At 36.2% G+C, this 20,633-nt stretch overlaps 1 protein-coding gene across 3 annotated transcripts in view; it reads left to right on the top strand.

The window, feature by feature from the left end:
- The window catches only part of AQR (aquarius intron-binding spliceosomal factor), a 49,959-nt gene extending 38,373 nt beyond the window's left edge, over positions 1-11,586 (top strand). Inside the window, exons 29-35 of one of the 3 annotated variants that reach the window (XM_030481672.1) lie at positions 44-231; positions 1,879-2,050; positions 4,304-4,474; positions 5,199-5,284; positions 6,130-6,304; positions 7,422-7,535; positions 10,559-11,586. In XM_030481672.1, coding sequence (XP_030337532.1) covers positions 44-231; positions 1,879-2,050; positions 4,304-4,474; positions 5,199-5,284; positions 6,130-6,304; positions 7,422-7,535; positions 10,559-10,807 — 1,155 coding nt within the window. In that variant the 3' untranslated portion in view covers positions 10,808-11,586. The remainder of the gene's footprint in view (positions 1-43; positions 232-1,878; positions 2,051-4,303; positions 4,475-5,198; positions 5,285-6,129; positions 6,305-7,421; positions 7,536-10,558) is intronic. The other 2 variants (XM_030481674.1, XM_030481675.1) reach the window with 2 other exon arrangements.
- The last annotated feature ends 9,047 nt before the right edge of the window (positions 11,587-20,633 follow it).

The following is a 20,633-nucleotide window of genomic DNA, read 5'->3' as shown; positions in this document are numbered from 1 at the left end:
GTTACAATGTAATAGTTACAATTGTGTAATTGTTCAATTCTAGAACCCCCAGGATGGATTCAGTCGTTTGAAGCGGTGGATTATGATTGGTGACCATCATCAGCTGCCACCAGTCATTAAGAACATGGCTTTTCAAAAATACTCCAACATGGAGCAGTCTCTTTTTACACGATTTGTTCGTGTTGGAGTGCCGACTGTTGATTTGGATGCCCAGGGAAGAGCAAGAGCAAGGTGAGACATAGAAAATGTCATGTCTATCCTATGAGAAAGTACAAAAATAAAAATAGAAAAAGTACACATATGCTTTTGGAAACTTTGTTTTTATTGTTAGTTTGAAAAACTGTATTTGTTCCATTTGTTTCAGCTTAGACTAGGAAGGTGGATTTTACTTTGCTAAAATACAGTCAGGTTTATTTTCCTTGTTTTGTAATATAGTAGTACTCTGCTATTGTACGAGTACTTTAATGAAAATTATATTTAAAGGAATTTTAGTAGTCAAATTTTGTTATGGGGTTTTGGTTTTTTTACAGCTGAAACTTCAGAAGCTTCCTTTTCTGAACTAATATATTTAATGTATTCAAGGCCAAATAAAGATATTATTTATTTAGAGTTGAATAATTCTATGTCCCTTAAATTCTGCAAAAGGGTGCTTTTCTTGTACTGTTTCAGCATAGCTTCAGCTTTGATTGAAGATAATCACGTTGTCCACACAGGTGTTGAGCCTTTTTTTATATATTTAAAGAGATACAGCATCTCTCTAGTAAGATAACTCTTTTCTTTTTTTATCCATGTATTTGTCACTTTACTGTGATAATGTAGGTGTTTTATTTATTGTGTAAAGTGCATATTTGTGGTGTCATAGTAAGGAGGTAAAATAAAACCAAAGAGAAAATTACTATAAAATCTTGCTACTCTAAGTTTAATTTTGAATCCTGAAAAAATTTTTTTTTTTTTTTTTTTTTTTTTATTTTTCGTATAAAATGAAGGAGAACTTAATTTTTTTCATGTAGGAATTGTTGGAGGTGGTAGAATATTATTCTCTAGTCACGAAAAACAGGTCAGTCTGATTTTACAAATGCAAATTATAGCTGAATATAATGATAAATGAAGTTTATTTTCCATCTGCTATTTTGCAACATCTCAGCAAATTTCTTAGAGAAGAGAAAGTAGAATTCTGTCACTTCATAAACCATTTCATCATCTAGGATTTTTTCCATACCTTCCTATGCTTTGTCTTTTCAGATCATAGGTAGCTTCCCATGAACTAACTGCTACTTTATCTGGTCTGGATTTTGTTGTGCGTTTGTGAATGAGGCATTTTGGTTATATTACTGTCTCTATAAATACCAGAGCTGATTCAGAATTGAGTAGATATCAGTTGCTTCCCTTCATGTCCCATGTTAATATATGGCAATATACAAAATAAGAAAATAAATTTCTTTTTGCAGTAAGAAACTTTACAATGGATAATGCAGAAAATCCTTTTTCTCTTACTCCTTTCCTTTTGTGAAGAAGCATTAATATTCCTTAAGTTTTGTTACCCATGAAAATTCCTACTAGATTTATTTGCAAAATGTGTACCCTTGAGTGTAAGTCTGATCAAGTAGAACAGTCTTAAGGCTGAGTGTGCTGCACTGAAGTGAAATCTGAAGCTTTCTGTGAGACATAACCAGAGTTAAAAAACTGAATATAGCTGGATAGTTTGTATCCATACATTCATTTATGTACGCATAGCTGTCCAGCAAAATTATTTTTTTAATTGAAAACCTACAGAAATATTAATGGTGAAAGCAAGGGGGTGTGTGCATCTGAATTGTGTTGAATGAATTCATGAACCTGGTTTAACTATTGGGGATTTGTCTCTGTGTTTTTGAACAGTTTATGTAACCTGTACAACTGGCGTTACAAGAACCTGGGTAACCTGCCTCACGTGCAGCTCCTGCCAGAGTTCAGAACAGCCAATGCTGGATTTTTGTATGACTTCCAGCTTATAAATGTGGAAGACTTCAATGGTGTGGGAGAGTCTGAACCCAATCCTTATTTCTATCAGGTGACAGGAATACTGCATGTATACTTTATTTAATCTAGATATGGCTTATTAAATTTGCCATGAAGACAGACTGTCAAAATACAGTAAATTGATGTTTTAATTAATGTTCTCAGATATTGAGTCATGCGTATGCATGATTCTTTTTCTCCTTTTAATGGATTTTGTATGTTGAAAATGATTATGTATTATGTTTTGCTTTTTGCTCAGAGTGAATGACTTTGCTTGAGTTCTGTGTTTTCTCGGTGTTTTGGGAGGAGTGAGATTTGGTGTATAATTCATTACAAAACATTGTTTTGGCCTATAGCAAATTAAATACTGCTGTGATTCAGCTGTACTGCCATGATAGTGTAGTAGCATTTCCTCTGTACATGAAGGATCAAAGTTTGGAATTAACATGGAATTAACACCTTAAATTTTGCTTAATATTGTGAAAAGCAAACAGTATGCTTTAAGATTATAATACTCATGGTCATTTATTCCCTGTGAAGATCATTGAGTTATGTTAATGTATTTTTTTTAAAGATATGAAAGGTATCCATATGTTTTGCTTGGGTTCCTCCCACTTTTTTATAATACAAACTAGTGTGCTGTTAGTGAAGAAAGCAGTGGTGAGTCATAATCCACTTTATCTAACTTCTAGAGTGAAGGCAGAGTTGTTTGGAGGGGAGAGTTTCTTTTTATTTTGTTTTTTATGCTATATTTATTTTTAACACTATAATGTACAAGTGTTAAAAAGTTGTCCTGTGGAACAGGAGCAACTGGAGTTAGTGCCTTAAAAATGGGATTCTGATAATTGAGAGTCTGAGCACTGGTTTAGACCACCCCTGGGCCAAAGAAGACTGGGAACACTCATGCAAGAACACTGACACCTTTATCGTTACAACAGCACTTTCATGAGCAGACTCTTCTAATACTTCCTACAGGTTTTTGGGAGGTATTTTTGGGGGAGAGGGACTTTGGGGGGTTTTTGTGGTCTTGAGGATTGAGAGATATTAGCAGAGTATGTTGGTGACAGTTTTTTTCATGAGGTAAGATTGCAGCCATGTATAATTTCTCTTTGTGAATTTGGACATTTCTTTCCAGACTTAAAGAGGATTAAAATTTGTAGAATAGTTTTACACCCACAGGTGTTTGATATGCCTGGCAACTGCATTTTCCAAGTAATGCAGAGCCCAGTTAATAAGAAAAAATAGCCTAGTCAAACATACGCCAAGTGGGGATAAGATTCCCAGTATAAATAGAGTAGGAATAAATGTCAGTAATTGAGAACAACTTTTTAACATGAAAGATTATTTTTGTTGACAGAAGATGGATTTAAACAGGCTATGAATAACTTCAGTCAGGAAGTTTTGGCCCGTTTCAAATAGACAGTAGAGTGATGGTTTGGGACAAACATTGTTCATTATAAGTAATGGCACAGAAAAAATTGCAATATACAAAACGTGAAATAACAACTGGTCATTTGAAATTGAATAGGTTTGGCCTGCAGTAGAAATAATTGGGTCTGATAATCTAGATGTCTGTCTCCTAATTAATAGTTGAAAGGAGTTTAGTTATTCTAGTTCAACTAGTTCTTACTTTCAGCTTACCAGAGAGTGAGTCATTGCAGTTATTTTGCATGCTTACTTGAAATGATGTTGTGTTGGTGCTAAGTGTTTTTTAAACCCTTGTATTTCAATACAGGTATCTGTAGATTACCATCTTCTAATATTTTTTAACAAATAATAATTTCACAGTTTTAGATAATGTGGAGTTTTGGCATGTGACCTTTTAAGAAGGAAGAAAAGAAATACTGTATTGGTTGAGCTGCGTAATACGGTTAAGTTGGCAGTTCTTCTGCGTTGACAGCTATAAGTATATAAATGCATTTAGATAGAAATGTGTAAATATTTTATAGTCCCTAAATATGATTTAAATTTTTAAACAATTATTATTATATTAAAGGATTATTAAATACTTAGAATTTAAACTTGTTGAAATAACTGGGAGTTTCTGAGTAAATACTGGAAAGTGTCAATCAATGACTAACAATAATATTGATGTAGGTATTTTCAGCAGTTCTCTCAAAAGGAATGAAGTTATTAAACCTACTTGTGGTTCTTTTATTCTTTGCTCACTTAATAAAAGCCATTTTGAAGCATCAGATCTAGAGACATTTCAGCACTGAGATTTTTCTCTAAATACGTGATAATGTCATAGATATTATTCTTTCCAACCTAACAGGTTGAGTAACCCCTCCTTTTTTTTTTTAAGAATCTTGGTGAAGCTGAGTATGTTGTGGCACTTTTCATGTATATGTGCCTGCTTGGTTATCCTGCGGACAGGATAAGTATCCTGACAACATACAATGGACAGAAACATCTGATCCGTGATGTCATTAATCAGCGGTGTGGAAATAATCCACTGATTGGACGTCCAAACAAGGTGACTTTGAAAATATACTGGTCATTGCAGTGGTTCTGGTTTGTTTGGTTTTAAATTGTCATATTATACAGCAGACTAATTTAATAGATTCACAGATTTCTGTGCAAGTATTCCCTGGTAACTACACATTTATTAACCTACATTCTATTGAATTTTGTAGAGTAGCGGCCTTGTTTCTGCCTGTTTATAATTTGACATACATAGTGAAGTCCATGAAGTTGGAAAGGCTACAGACTACCTGAGACAGAATAACTCTTTTGCCAGTTATTTTGTTCTCAAAACCCACAAATTCCCAAACCCACAACTTTAAGAAAATCCACCCAGAGTGGAAATGATTTGATAAAACATATGATGACAAATGTGATGAAACAAAAATTATATATATGTAAAAGTCTGGTGCTAATTCTGAAGGTTTAAACTCTGTATTATAAAACTGATGGCTTTTCACAATCTTTTGGTATTGGCATTCCACTGTTACCTATCTGAGTTGAACAAAAATGTAGAAGAAATAGTCAGACAAAAGTTCCTCCCAACATTTCCCAGAAAGAACAGGCTGATGATGTTTGGTTAGTGGCCAGCTAAAACAGAGTTAAAGTATTTTCTTTTCTCTTCCCATTTATTGCAATGTCAGTCCAAAGTTGATGTTAAAATTTTGGTGTCACATTTTAATTGAAATGGCAAAATTTAACCTATGGAGGTTTTTTCTTGGTTTTTGATTCTCTAGGTAACAACTGTGGACAGATTCCAAGGTCAACAAAATGATTATATTCTCCTTTCACTAGTGCGTACCAAAGCTGTAGGCCACCTTAGGTATGTAAGAAGATATTCTTGTAGTGTCATTAAACTACATGTTTATCAGAAAGATCGCTTATAATACATCATATAAAGGTGTTCAATTATTTGAGTATGTAGTAGAAATGAAGTTTAATGCTATGCATTGAATGAAGTTCAGACATACTTTCTTTTATAACTGCCTGGTACCCTCTTCACAACCACTTTATCCTTTAGTAATGGCTCTTATACTATAATTAGTTTATATTACTGCTGATAGGCTGAACTTGGTTTCACCCTAGTAGAACGATAGGAATGTAATACTTGCCAAACAAATGCAGGCTTAAATTTTCTCATGGATTCTTCCTTGTAAGTGAGCTTTTAATTTGTTTTGTATCAGAAGTGTTTGATCACTTCATAAGTTGCATTATTATGTGTAGTTTAAAATGTTAACACTTCAGTATTGGGGTGGAGTGGAGGAAGACTTGTCTAATCAGCAGTAGTTAGATGAGTTATCAAACTCATGTTTACTCATTCAGAGATGCAGAAATGCTATTGTGATTTGTGTTTAATGTAAATCTTAACCTGTGAAGTCTAGGGAAATAGTAAAGGGTGGTTTTTTTTTTTTATATCACCCTTTCCTATTACCAGTACAGTAAACTGGTACACACACATACATACATATACAAACACACACGGTTCTATATGTTTCTAGGATTTGGTAGTTATTGAAACAGAATATAGGGAAAAAAATGAAGTAGTATTTTAGGAGCTGATTTTATATTTCCTTTAATTAAGGCTTCTGTATACTTCTAGTTATTTTTATTGCAACTATGTCATCAGTGAAAAAGAACATGATTGATTTTTTTTTTTGTTTTCTGAAGGGATGTCCGACGTTTAGTTGTTGCCATGTCAAGAGCCAGGCTTGGGCTTTATATCTTTGCAAGGGTATCGCTGTTTCAGAACTGTTTTGAGCTAACTCCAGCTTTCAGCCAACTCACAGCTCGACCACTTCACCTCCATATCATTCCCACAGAATGTTTTCCAACAGCAAGACAGGTAGGAACAGCTGCTCTGAATTTTGTGATCTGTAATGGGGGTGTGTGTGTTTGCCTACTTTTTAAGTGGGCTACAAGAGGTGAGACTGCTTCTTTGCTAAACCAGTGCCTCTTTGATAATCATGTCCCTAGAGTTACCTTTTGTCATAGTACACACAGGCTGGTTTTAATTGGTTTTTCCACAAAATGTAGTTATCAATATAACTGTGACTACTTTTTCCTAAATTGTGCCTAAGTGATTCTGTATTTTTCTCTTGTGATAAATAGGTTTTTAGTGTGTTACATAATTTTGGTCTTGTTACGAAATGATCTTATTTCTCAAAAATAACACAAAGCTAATAATTTCTCATTGAAAGAGGTAAGATTATGTTTGACTGAGTAACTCAGGATAACTAGTTAACTTTTTTTTTTTTTTTTTTTTTTTAATTTGGTCCAGAATTGCAAAACAGTTTTGTCGCTGAGCTAGGTTCATAAGTACGAAAATGTCATTTTTAATACTGCATTAGATCTTTAAGGAAAGGTTTGGATTAAGCATCTAAGCACAGGACACAAAGAGCAGGACACTGAATGAAGAAATAGAAGAAAATCTGCTTTGCTTCCTGGAGCTTTAAGGAGTGCCTGTGTGAACCTCAAATTCAGTTACAGATCTTTCCCTGGTCTTAAGTGTTATTGACAAGTTTGGGAGGGAGGCCTTCGATTGAAACTTCCAGGTCCACTGTGCAACAAAGAATGTAGTGTGCATCGTCAGTGAGGGTGAGCAAGAAGGAGCTGGACTGTGGTGGACAAGTAAGCTAAGTCCTAATCTGATTGTCAGCTATTTGGCATTTAATATGCTAAATGACTCAAGTCCAAAATGGATTATGGAGTAAGCATCAGAACCCAGCCTTTCCTTTTGACATAGCTTTGTTGGGGTGCAGTGTCATGATTAATCCATGATTAATGAAAAGAGTAAGACCTATGCTTCCTATCTTTCCAAAGAATTCAGCTATTTTTTTCTTTCTTTATAAAGCATTATTTAAATTTTGGGGGTTTATGTTTTCTAACATAGTTAACTAACTTTTGAATAATGGTTGTTTTGCTTTGCTTGCTGACCGTCTACCTTTTTTTCCCCTTTTTAGAATGGAGAAAGACCATCTCACCAAATACATGTTATTAAGAACATGCCACAAATGGCTAACTTTGTGTACAATATGTATATGCACATGATACAAAGTACACGCCACTATCAACAGGTAAGGACCTTTTAACTCTCAGAAGGTGTGCATTTAAAATAAAATTGATTTTTAGTAAGTGACGAGACGCTGTTGAGGTTTGAGTCTGTTCCTGTTATGTTTAAAATTCAAAAAGGTTTTATGACTAGCAGAGACAACACTGAGGTATTTTAAAATCTTGCAGTAGCAAGATCTGTATCTTTTAGTAATCTAAGCCCCAATTTAAGGCCTCAAAACCAGTAAGTAATTGATGCTGAGTGCTGGACATGCCTCTGTCAGCGCCTAAAAATTCCTCGTTAATACTAAAGAATTAGCCTGTCCAGTATTTATTTGAAGTAAACTTGTGTGTTATGTTTCATGTAAGTGCAGCTAGTGGTATTATAGCACCACTGCATGGTGCCATGATGTTTTGTAATAGGGGATTTCATGACAAGCCTGGAGTGTATAGCGTTCTCACTTCTATACCTTTTTTTGTCAGTGTTTAATCCCTGAAGCAGAATTGAGAACCAGCCAGAAACACCTTGTCGTATGCTCAAAGCTTTACCTTTAGCAGAGCTTTAAGGTAGTTTAGATAGTATACTAAGCAGAAAGCTGCCTTTAGTTGGCATACTTGGATCTGTAGATGCCTAGAGGGAGTTCATAGTAAACAGAAAGGGAGAAGTCTTAAATGATAGCCCTCTACTGCATCAACTTTCACTTAATGTCTGGGGTTTATCATGATTATATTGCCTGCAATTTATTCTTTCATGGTACTCTGAAGTACCAAAAAAAAAAAAAACCCCAAAACCAGCCTTGTTGGTTTTTGCTCTTCTGAAGGATTTCCAAAAGTAAGAAAACTGATGCGAAAGGACACTACTCACTTTGTATTAGCTGGCTGTGGGAAGAGAATGTGAGCATGGGTCTGAGTCCTTGAATAGATTAGTCCAAGGTTCTTGTCTGTGAGATCTAGATTTGGTACTTTAATACAAGGATGTTTCTCTGTCACCTCCTCTTCCTTCTTCCACTGGCTATTTAATCTAATACAGAACAGTGTAATGAGATCAGAACCAAATCTTCTCTTTTAACTCAATATCAGGTTTTCGGATGGTAAATTTCTTTTTCTCTGCAGTTCTTATCCAGTGAATCTTGAATTTTATTTTTTTTCCCCCCTCTTCTGAGAAGCATAGCTTCAGACAGATTTGAGGCATTTTGCTACCCAGAAAAAGCCTTTGCCCAATGGACAGGATACTTACTATTTTCGGGAAGTGCTCTAATTATGTCTGCTGTAAAGAAAAGGGGATAGAGAAAGAGGAGTGACACTACTAAAATCTCTTCTTCTTGTAACTGTATATTTTTAAAGTAGTGAAAGCTCACACTGATCTGTTAGAAACCCAGCCCTATGACATGACGAGATCTGTTTTGGAGCCAGTTTGTCTAATATAGTTAGAGATCTTTCAACCATGCAGATTTTATGTGATGAAGATTCAGTGTACTGTGCAGTTGGTCACATTCAGATGCAAGTTAATAGCCTGTCAAAACCAACAAGGTCCTGAAAAGCAGATCATAGTCTCTAAATTTTACTAAAAGATGGGTTTGCTCGACACCTTAATCCAAATATGGACCCAGTCCTGTGCTAATACCAGTTATACTTTTTAGAATCCTAATTTTGTCCATTGCTAGCTAAAATTGGTTACAAAACTGCAGCTTTCCTACTGCAGCAATGAATCACATTCTCCTTGCAGGAGAAGCCAAAAAGGGAACAAAAAAAAAAAAAAAAAAAGGAAAGAAAATGCAGGTATTAAATTTCTTTTACCCTATATAGTACAACATGGTATTTTTCCTTTTCTTTTACACTAGACTTAACAGTAGTAGTCACGAAGCACAACATGCGTCTAACTGAATCACAGAAGAAGTCTGAGTTTGTATCAGGATCATAGAAGAGCTTTGGTTTTGAAATACACTTTTTCTGTGAACAGATGGATTATAGAAACCAGTATGATAACTTCAGATTCTATAAAAAATGCTTTTCATGTATCTGCTGATAGTCATAATTGCTTCAAAGATTTGCCTATGCTTGTCAGAACTTTGTAATATTAGTGTCATCTAATTGAAGATAAGGCTTCACTGTAATTAAACACTTAATTTGTCATGTGAAGCTAAGTTGCCTTTAAGGAAAACAAAACTAAACAATCATCCATAGGAGGTTTATTGAGCTTTCATTTCATTGAAATGCTTTACAGTATTCAGAGGAAATACCCATCTTGTCATTAAATAATGTAAGGTTGCAAGAAGTTTGAGGGTTTCTCTACAGCCTGGAGTTGTATAGCCGTCATCCATACTCTTCAGCTAACTGTATTCTTGGTATTACTTTTTTTCCAAAATCTGTAATACAGCTACCATTGCTGCTTATAATATTTTGCCAGCTACTTTTTTGGTTGCAAGCAAAACACTTTGAATTTGTTAAATTACTTTTCTGGATGTATGATGTGAAAAAATATCTAAGCATTGCTTTAAGTGTTACTGGAACTTGTGTTGTTCCACATTTACAGCTGTTGGTGAAACTTATATAAGTACGGATAATGTTCACATAGCATTTTAGAAGATGTTTCAGTGGGAAATTACTGGAATGAGTTGTTGAAGACAGGCCTGTGAATGGCCTCAAAAAGCAAGTTAAACATATCTAGGAGTTTGAAATGGTAATAGATGAGATTACGGTAGGAATGTGCTTGTTGCTCCAAGTAGGGATTTACCATAAGCATATTACTTGTCTGGTTGTTTGGGATACTGTGTTTGACAGCCTTTAATTGGAAGTACTGATTTTTTAACACCCTCTTTCAGGCAAAAAATATGTCTAATAAGACTGTTGTGGGGTTTTTTTCTTTTCATATAGGAGTTAAGTGCCTACAGGTGGTAAGGGATTCTAGATTTTAAGTCTTTGTTGTTCACTTGTTATCTAATGCAAAATCCTAACTACAAGGTGAACAGTTCAAGCTAAAGTAGGAATAGATGCCAAAATAGATGCATTTCTAAAACCTGAAAATCCTTTATCTTTTTTAAACATGTAGCGTTTACTGCCCCCACCTGCCATGGTCGAAGAACCAGAAACTACTCAAACTCAAGAGTTTGAGGTAGAAGGTGAAGTGCAAGACATGCAAGAAGATGCAGCAGAAGAAGAAAATAAGGCAGGAGAAGAAATGATAAAGGAAGGAGAATTGAAAGTGGCCGAAGTGGATGAACATCGAACAATGCCAGAACACCCCGGAAGAGACAGTGATAGTGGAGACAGTGAACCCGAGAACGAGACCGAAAAGTGATTCACGGGATGTTTGTCCTCTACATGTTTTGGAAAACAGATGAGGGAAAAGGCAGTTAGGAATAAAATGCTATTTTTACACTGACTTTTTTAAATTTCTGCTTGTGTAATGTGACCTGTTTGGTATACTTTTCACTTTGTGGACAAGCAAAATGTTTGGCAAATATTCTACTGAGTTCTTGTCAGTATCAGTAATGTAACTTGTTTAATGGCCTCAAATGATACACAATTTCCTTCTCATAAGCTGTTCAGTAAAGATGCTCTCTCTACCAGTTTTGACTATTTGACCTTTAATTCAGGCACTGAGTTGTCCATTAAATCTCACTGATTTAAGTATATTCAGTATTAGTCAGACACGCTATAGTTTCCTTAATACTTTATAATGGAGAATTCCTTGCGCAGAGCTGTGCTCATATACAATGAGGTGGTATTTTAGGTATAGGCTCAAGTGTAGTAAGATATTTAATAGTATGTCAATGAGAAGCGTGAATTACTGTGGGACTTTAAAATGTTCAAAAGTTTTATTGAATTGTGACCTTAGCAGATTCTCAAAATTTCATAAGGCTCAGGTACTTGCAGCAATTTCTCATCGTTGACTTCTGATGCTATTTGTAATTGATAGATGAAGTAAGGATGCAGCTTTTCAATAGCACTGTTTTTAAGTTACTGTTTTGAAATAAATTTCTCTTGCTGTAACAGGACACAGTAATTGCCCAGGATAAAGCCACAAGAGGAAGAAAAATTAAAGTAATTCCCTGAATGCAGGATTTGCAAAACATACAATATTGATACTAATGACATCATGGTTGAGTGGTTTTTCTAGGGCAGCTTCTGAGTGTACATCTTTCATAAAGTAATCAGAGAGAGGTTTTTCCCAGGTTCATTAAGAATATCTGCCAACTTGGCAAATTATTCAGTGGTTCAAAGAGACTTTTGGATTTCCAAGTGGATTTTCAAACAAAGCAATAGCCATAGGAACACCTTTTATTGCTGGCAAAGGGAAAATGCTTGGTGCTGCAGTTGTGAAGCTGCCAGAAGGACTTTCTCAATAAATTGACTAGAGAATAATTAACTTTATAAGCTTTTATTGATAGCATTGAAGTTAGTTTTGTTAATATTTTCATAGTATAATAAGGAAAAAAGAAATGGTGTAAAGTGAAATGTAAGCCAAGCTCCTTGAAACAGATCTGCCGTATACTGAAATCATTCTCCCCACTCAGTTAAAGGGAGCTCAGGAGTAACAAATCCTAATACTTGCTGTAGCTACACAGTGTTCTCTTACTGTTTTCATTTGCTGAAATGGAGTTTTCTCAAGCAAGAAAACTAATCATTTGAGCAGAATGCGTGTTCTTTCATTGGTTGTTTTGATTGGAAGGAGGTGTACTACTTATTACCAAATCACCTTGGGAGAACAAATATTACAGTGTTGAACACCTGGGTGTTAAGTTTCATGCAGTAGCATTCATGTGTTCATGCAGGGTCAAATAATACAGGGCCTTCAGGCCGTAAGGGTCTAACTCATCTGAGGGTTGTCATCTTTGTTTTCCAGCCTATTTTCTGTAAATATTTGAGTCTGACAATCATTTATTGTGCTGTAATATTTTAGGAATTGGAAAAGTATTCTGGAGCTCTTTTTATAAAATGAATAATGTAACTGACAAGAGATTCTATCAGTAATTGGGACAGAAGTACCCAAAGTCAAAAGGAGCTGCAGAGACCTTTTTGAGTTGTGCACAGTTTGCAGTGAACTGTGAACACGCCTGCCTGTGTGGCGATTGTTCCGTGTGCAGGTCTCTGGTGTATGTGGTCACTTTAGGCTCAGTCCTCATAGAACAACAGCCAAGTATAGAGTCATCCCAGACTTCAATGTTGCCCTAAAATGGTGAGAGGAGTTGTAATGAAGGTTGGTTTTGGCTAAGGTGCAGGAAGAGACAATTGAACTGCAAGCAATTGCAAAAGCATGAACAGCCTTAATATGCAGTTTTCTGAGAGACCAAGCACCACCTGTAAAAGAGATGGATGGTTTTGTTGAGGCAGCTTGAGCTGAGCAAGTGGTTCATTATCCTTGTTGCCATCTTATGTATGCTGAACTTTGCTTTTTTTTTAGGGACATTGTAGCATTAGGAGAATACATTTCCAAAAATCTGGAAAATCATGTTGTTTTTGTAGCAGTGGCTGGAAGTTTCTTGAGGCTTTGATTTGGAGTGCAGTGTTGGGGGCTTGGGGCGTTTACCCCCAAAGCTTTTCAGCTATATTTTTAATTTTTGGTAATGAACTTTGATGATTACCAAAATCATCATGATGATTTTTCTCTTTGAACAAAGCTGAACTTTGTTCGTCTTTGAACTTTGTCTTTTCTACCAAAGTAGTTTCCTGGGACATAAAAGGATATGAATCCTGAAAAGTATTTTCATTAGGAGTAGAAGTTAATTTTTCCTGACAGAATGGCTTTGCCGACGGCAAGAAACCTGTTATATGCTCCGAAATCACAGAATTCTTTAAAAAGAGATGACCTAGAGGAGGTGTTGACCACATACTGGATAAACATGACGTCGTCTAATTCTTGTTTCAATAGAATTGTGTAACACTTAAAATCTTGTAGAACAAGCAGACAAAAGCAAACATCCTAGTGATCAAATGAATCACAACCCACAGCAGTGAACAAGCTGTGAATGTCATTAAGACATCTGGCAGTGTAGTTTCCCTTTGCCAAACATTGTAATCCTCCCAGTACAAACAATCAATAGAAAATGAATGTTTTAGGGGGAGTTTTGGAGATTGTTTTTATGGCCCTTAGTGCTTCCTTTTCTATGTGGTTTCTCAAACATAGTTCTGTTAAAATCCTTTTTCTCAGAGGACTGGTTGCTTAGGTACCTGTCAAAAAAAGCCCTTCAACTGTGTAATGTTTATGTGCTATAGTACTGATCAACACATTTTAAAAGCATGCTGTTTCCATTGCAAGTTGAAAAAGAACTTTTAAGAAAGACTTTTAGCTAAGCATCCTCTGTAAGTCCATGTATTTTCATAGCTTCTGGGAGATTTCTGAAAAAGCACAGTACTCAAACTTCCAAAATAAAATTCTCCTTGCCAACACAGGCATTTACAAAATTACTATGGTGAAGAGAATGCAAGAAAAGAGGATAAATGATACCTGCAATGCTACTCACTCCCAGTTTGTAAATAGTAATATTTTGGGAGACTAAATACTACTACTGTAATGAGAAAGTGATCTTTTCCCATTCCTTTGGTAGGTAACAAGCACAGGCTATTTCTCTGGGCCTTGCTCTGGCAGGGCTTTAATCTAGCCCATATCAGGGATAAGGTAATATGTGCTATTAAGAAAAATAGTAAGTTTCATTTATCTTCCGTTATGATTTTCACTCACCTTGAAAAAAAAAAGAAGAGCAAGGACAAGGATCTTTGAATCAAGTAACAGCATTGCTTAAGTGTAATGCAGAGAAGTCTGTTGCTGTACCATTATGTCTAGAAAACAAGACAAAAATAAAAGCTGAAGAGTTATTTCAGCTATAGGTAAGAAACTATCCAGAGTTCAAGCATTATCTCTCTGCTTGAGAAACATTATCAGAACAAACAGTATATTTCTGCATAAGTATCTTAAGAAAATGTAGACCTAAGCAAAAAGTTGAGCCAGCTGCCAGTTACATAGTTCATCTATAGATGTCAATGGAAAAGCATATACAACTACAGTGCATGTCTGCCTAATGAAACGTTAGAATTTTATGATTCGGGAGAACAGCATAAAAGAATAAGCTGGAGAGCCAAATAAGGGTCAGAAATATATCAGTCCTGGCACTGTTTGCAAGAGATAAAAAGAAGCTGCCCTTATTGCATTTATCAAGTGTGAATTCCTAAACTGCTGCAACCCAGTGTAAGAGAAGCCCTGCTACGCATCTAGAGACGCTTCAGCATCCTGCTGTGCTGGCCTGACATCTCTTGTGTGTCAAGAGCACTTATTTTTAGATGGGACAGTCATTAGGGACATAACATACCTTAACTACTGTAAAGGAAGTAGTTCAGGGGCAGCAGAAGTGAATAGAGAGAAGCTCAGTACAGAGGCACTAAAGTTCTGTTTCAAACCTTAATCCACAGCAGTATAGACTTGCCCTGTTTTTTCAGAGTGGTTTTTGGCAGCAGCGATGTCCTGTTGGGCAATGCTGTGTTTTCTAAAATGAGACATACCACATGTTTTGCGTGCTGAGTCAGAGAGGGGAGAAAGCACCTCACCATAGTCCTTCTGTGCTGAGGACACATGCAAGAACACTGAAACAAGACTCATTGGGAAGAAGAAAAACTCAACTGCAGAATTGTCTCGCTGCCTGTCACGACCTCTGGAGACATGATCAGAGCTAAATAAGTAACTCCTGTATTGTAATGTCTGTAAACATGACCTAACTTTAAACAGAACTCATGCATATCCAAACATTGCCTCTGGATAGCTCTGAATTAAAACCTAATAATGACTAAAGATGAGAAGAGATAATGGGTTTGCTTATCAAACAAGATATACTTAGAACTACTATTCTTTGACTGATAGAAATCTTTATTGAAACTGAAGTGTCTACTAGCGATTTTGTACTTTCATACAGATACTAGAGGAGAACATTACATATCCACCTTCTAGGAAATAGTTCTTATTTTGCAGACCAGCTTTTACTGATACCCTACAGTGTGTTGGTCTGGATTTTGTCATCTCTGTCAGTGTGTAGTAGTAGAAAATCATGTGGAGTGGAAGGCCAGAAAGCATGGCCTCCTGGTCAGTTCTATTTATTATAACATTGTATCTAAAATGGTGTAATTAATGTGATTTACATTAACCTTAAGAGATAAACTAGGGATTTACAGAACAGAAAACAAGTGAGGGAATTAAGAAACTTTTGTGTGGGGTGTTCTAGGAAATAATGTGATTGTAGAGTTGATGATAATTTTCCCAAAGCAATGCTTTTCCAAAAATGTTAGTTAAAAGTGTTGCACTTCGGTATCAAATTTAAAAACAACAAACAAATAAAACTGTTCAAGCACTTAGCTTTAGTAACGCACTTTTCCGTTACATAAATCATACATTATTAAAAAGTCAAGTAATAAAACAGGAAGTAAAAGGTACAGTATTCCCAAAAAAAAAAAAAAAAAAATCAGAAACCCACACCAAAAACCCCAAAGTATTTCAGAGTGTTTAAAAATTCTGATTTTTTTTTTTATTTTTTGTTCCAAACCTCAGGAAATCTGAAAATTTGCAATTTCAGATGAAATGAAAACTTGAAATTCTGAGCAGCTCTGATCAAGTATGTTTGGATGTTGAAAGGAAGTGGTACTTCCTGCAGTACCACTTGAGTTCCAGTTTTGAAAAATGACCAACCTGGGCACAGAAGTGAATGATTCACTATAGTCTTTATGAAGTTCATGCTATTTAAGTTGTCCTCAATGTCTTGCTTTCCTATCCTGGTATGGGATGTAGTAACATACTATTTCTTTCCTTGTATAGACCGACCATGTTTTAGGCACCCGCTAGTCTTACTCAGGGCTAAGAAATGCTCCTGAGTAGCTCATTAGTTTCACAGGCTTCATTCTTTATCTCATTTGATCTCTAATGTACTATGAACTAATCTTTCTCCTTTATACACAGATACTTCACTGATGGGGCAGTTGTCCCAGATTTCTCCCTGCAGTGCTCACTCACCAGGGTTCTGTCAGTCTGAGCTATGTGATGCGCTGAGGACAGCTGCAGTTCGTGACTCATCTTGGTGCCCAGTCCTATGCACAGCACCTTCTGTAACTCTAAGCTGAAACAATCATTTGAAATTGGAATGAAAAAATGGGCAAACACAGCACGTTTAGTGTTTTAAACTTCATTTATAGAAACACAAATGTCAGTGGAAATAAACAAGCACATCTTGTGTAGTAGTACATTTATATAGAGAAAGTTGATTCTTAAGAGAATGTCTTCTTATAATCACAAATGTGACGTGCTTAATTTTGCCAGTATGAAACCTGCTGTTTTACTTAATATAAGGTGAAGTGTATTCTGTAATCTAATAGTTTTAACCAGGACTTAAAATGTTTTTTCAATATACAGAACTAGGAATGAATATATACTCACGCTTTCTCCCTATGGGAATATAGGAAAAGCCTTTCAATTTAAACAATGTAATGCCCTTTAAGTGCTGGTTTGGCATCTAATATTTACAAAAAGGGTTTGTCCTGCAGATTTAAAGTTATTCTATTTGGATTTATTTTATTAAATTTAGAAAAGATGACTTAGAGTGTTCCAAGATGAATACAGTGGAATAAAGAGCTGATGAGAGTTATTGCTATTGCTCCTGTACCATGGAGGAGAAGGCAATCCCTCTCATAGGTTTCTGAACTCTACCAGCACAGGAGAGTATTGCAGGACAGCATGTTCTACCCAAGCTGATGAGGGTTAGGGTCAAGAATTTGTATCTTATTCGTCCTAGACCGTGGCTAAAAATGCCAGATTTCCATACATACAAATATAAAGCTGTCCTGAAAATTGCTATCCAAACTTTCATATAACGATTGTGTAACTGTGGGTAACTGGGACCTGGAAGGCAATAGGTAGAAACTGGTGGGGCCATTAGGTCAGGGGTGCAATAAGCATATTAGGCCATGAGCAAATTATGAGGATATAACCAGTAACGTGTAGCAGTAAGCTAAATACATACCTCAGTGTTTCAGCTTTAATTTATGAATGTAAAAATAGTTCCATGTTTCTTCTAGCGAGATTTTTTAAGTGAAATATAAATACATCTGCTTTGGTCAACTGTTTTCCCAATTGGTACCTGTGTCCACCTTAGGCTGCCATTCTCCTCTGAGAAGGGAGGGAAGCAACTGTCTTTGTGACCCTTATCACACTCATGTCTGCAGAGCAAAGCTCTCTTCCTTAAGTCAACCAGAAAAGCCTTAGTGGGAATCTTTCCCTACCCTCTGTCTTCCAGATATCCACACTGATATTGTGGACCATCAATATTTTAGATATTCTAGTAAAATCTGCTTAAAATAGGGAAGTAATTCAATAGAACAACAAAGACACTACTTCCTTGTCATGTTCTAACTTGAAGCCAGATTTAGGACATCTTGAATCCATTGACAACTGAGATGTTTGAAGACAGTTTTAACTAGGTATTTAAGTAGTCTTATGAAAGGCTATCAGAAATTGAGCACTAATATGCAATATTATTTCAGTGAGTACATGTTCAGGGTGAAGACTAGCCTGTTTGTTTTCTAATGGATTTAAAAAAGATAACCATCTGCAACTGAATGTTAAGGGCCTGGGCAGCAAAGTCAAGACTGAAATATATTGCCACTGTTTAGCTATGTCCTGAGCAGCTGCTTTATTTGAATTAATTCTTCTGCTTAAGTTGACTGGGTGTTTAAAATTTCAGCTGGCAAGCTGTCAGGCTCGCGAACAGCATTCTAACTGTGAATATCATGACATCTGTATACTTACATTTACAACCATAATATTTGTTTAGCAACTTCAGTGCTGAAAAAATTTATGAAAAAAACCCACTTTTTCATATACACTGTGAAGAAAATGTTGACATGACTCAGACATAATTTTGACATAATTCAGATCACCATGTATTTATCTTAAGATGTTTTGTTAAACTAAATGCTCAAATCAAGACATATTCTTTGAGATATCTAGGTAACAAGTTACTTAGAATATCTTCCAGCATTTCACTCTGCTGTGATTTGACGTAGCTTAAGTGGATTTTACCTGAGTTTTCTGAAGCATAAAAAGTTGAATTATAAAGTTGCCTATACAACAGCATTTGTAAGCTGCCTTTTTAAAAGAATTACCCAATGTGGTAGCAGAAAAATACAGTGAAAATTCCTTTTCTAACAAAAAGATGGAAAAGACAAAATGAAGGAAATTGCAGGGTTTGTGGAGTATCTGAAGTGCTTGTGTAACCGATACAAAAAGAAACCTTCCCATAGGGGTATGGGGACACATTTTCCTTCCTGTTTGGTTCTGTGCTGTTTCTATCGTATGCCTGTTCCAAAATGCACTCTTTTCCAGTGGGCACAGCAGAGTTTTCTGAAAGATAGCTGTAAAACTTTTTTAGCCATCCTTATTTCTCTATCCCTGTCATGGAAGGAAGGGGAAGACACATTTTTAATATCTCTAGGATAGTCTAGGTCTCTCCTCCAGAAGATTTTACTAATCAAAACATGACATGCACGTGCATTAGTGTCTGTCTTTAGTTTCCCTGCCTCATGGTTTTTGTGCTTGAGATGAGGAGATACTTACCATATCAACTAAAATGCAGCTGCCAAAATCACGGCTAGGGCTGGAAGCTGCATCTTCAGCTCCGCAGCACAGGTGACATTCCACGCTTTACCAGGGCAGCCGGCAGCTCCCCTTGGGATATGCAGTCTCCAGCTGATGCTGGTGACTTCAGCACACTTCTGTCCTTGCCTGGCGGCTCCAGCCAGCCCAGCCACCCTGTTGTGATTACACGAGCCAGCACAAAGACAGTTTCTCCCACAGTTGCAGTTTTACAGGTGTGAATGTGAGTCAGCGCCTGGCTGAGGGTGCTCAGTTCCTGAGACACGTTTGCTGGTTGCAGCAATCCCTCCCTTCCTTGCAGCCCACCCAAAGCCTGAGGGCACATCTGTAGCTGTGGGCATGTCTGTATGTTGGTGCAGTGTGGCTGGTCGTGTTCAGGCAATGAAAGAGGAGATAAGGGCTTTTGTTGAACAACATTCACCTTGCTTTCCTGCTTTGGTGAATGCCTAGCAGAGAAAATCTGATCGTTTGAAAAGCCATAAAGTTGTGATGTAACGGTAAGGGTTTTTTCAGTATATTTTTCTGATTTACTAATAATTGAGCAATTTCTGTACTTTTCAGTACACATAAAGCAGCATAAATTGAGCTAATAAATCCACACCACCCTTTCCCTGAGCCCTCCTATAGTCTTGTTTTCTGAACAGGGACATTGAAAGCAGTGTTAGTTAGTATGAAATATTAGTGTGTTTGGTATGAAATTAGTCCATGAGAAACACTACTTTGGTAGAATTACATTGTTCAAGAAAACATTCTTTTTGGTCATATTTTAAATGTTTTGTAAACTGAAGTTGGTGGAAGAAATGGAACTGGTTAGGCTGCCCATAGACCCAGAGTTAGTTGTTTTTCATGACATTGTTTACTCTGCCATGATTTTAAAGCAGTGCCTGCTGTCATGTTCATATATTTTATTAGGGTCTGAATTAGAGCAACCTGTTTAACTCAGTAATACTGTGCCACCCACAGGGATTGCTCATTAGCCTAAGTAACACTGCTTTTTACTACCCTAACTTCTCTTTTTCTCTCCTTGATGCTCGACCACTTTATTACCTTCTGTACAGGGCTGGTTAACAGCAGTCCTTTGATAACGAAGGTGCGCATAGTAAACAGTTTTTAATTTTAAAAGAAATTCCTCAGCAATTTTTATTTTTACCATGTAATTTCGATTACAAATTATGAAAAATAAGAACTGTTTCGGTATTTCAGTAGGATCAATTTATTTTTCCATTGTTTGATTTTTCTTGGTTTATTTATCTGCTGGACATCTCACAAGGCTAGCAGAAAATGCCAGGTTGTGCTCTGGATTGTGTAGCATTTTCATACATACAAGTATATTTGCAATTTTCCAGACTGCTGAAAGAATGAACAAGGCGGAAATAAAATGCTCTGACAGCTCTCAACACATCCCAGTCATTGGGGAGATAACTGTTAATAGTCTTGCTGGATAATAGGCTTGATGGATCTGTTAAATAAAGCACGTAGTCTCAAAGCCCAGCACAGG

This window comes from Strigops habroptila, chromosome 4 (genome assembly GCF_004027225.2).
Source record: "Strigops habroptila isolate Jane chromosome 4, bStrHab1.2.pri, whole genome shotgun sequence".
In the NCBI taxonomy this organism is placed as follows: domain Eukaryota; kingdom Metazoa; phylum Chordata; class Aves; order Psittaciformes; family Psittacidae; genus Strigops; species Strigops habroptila.
Note: the sequence above shows the minus strand (reverse complement) of the source record. Positions and strands in the feature narration are given on the sequence as shown.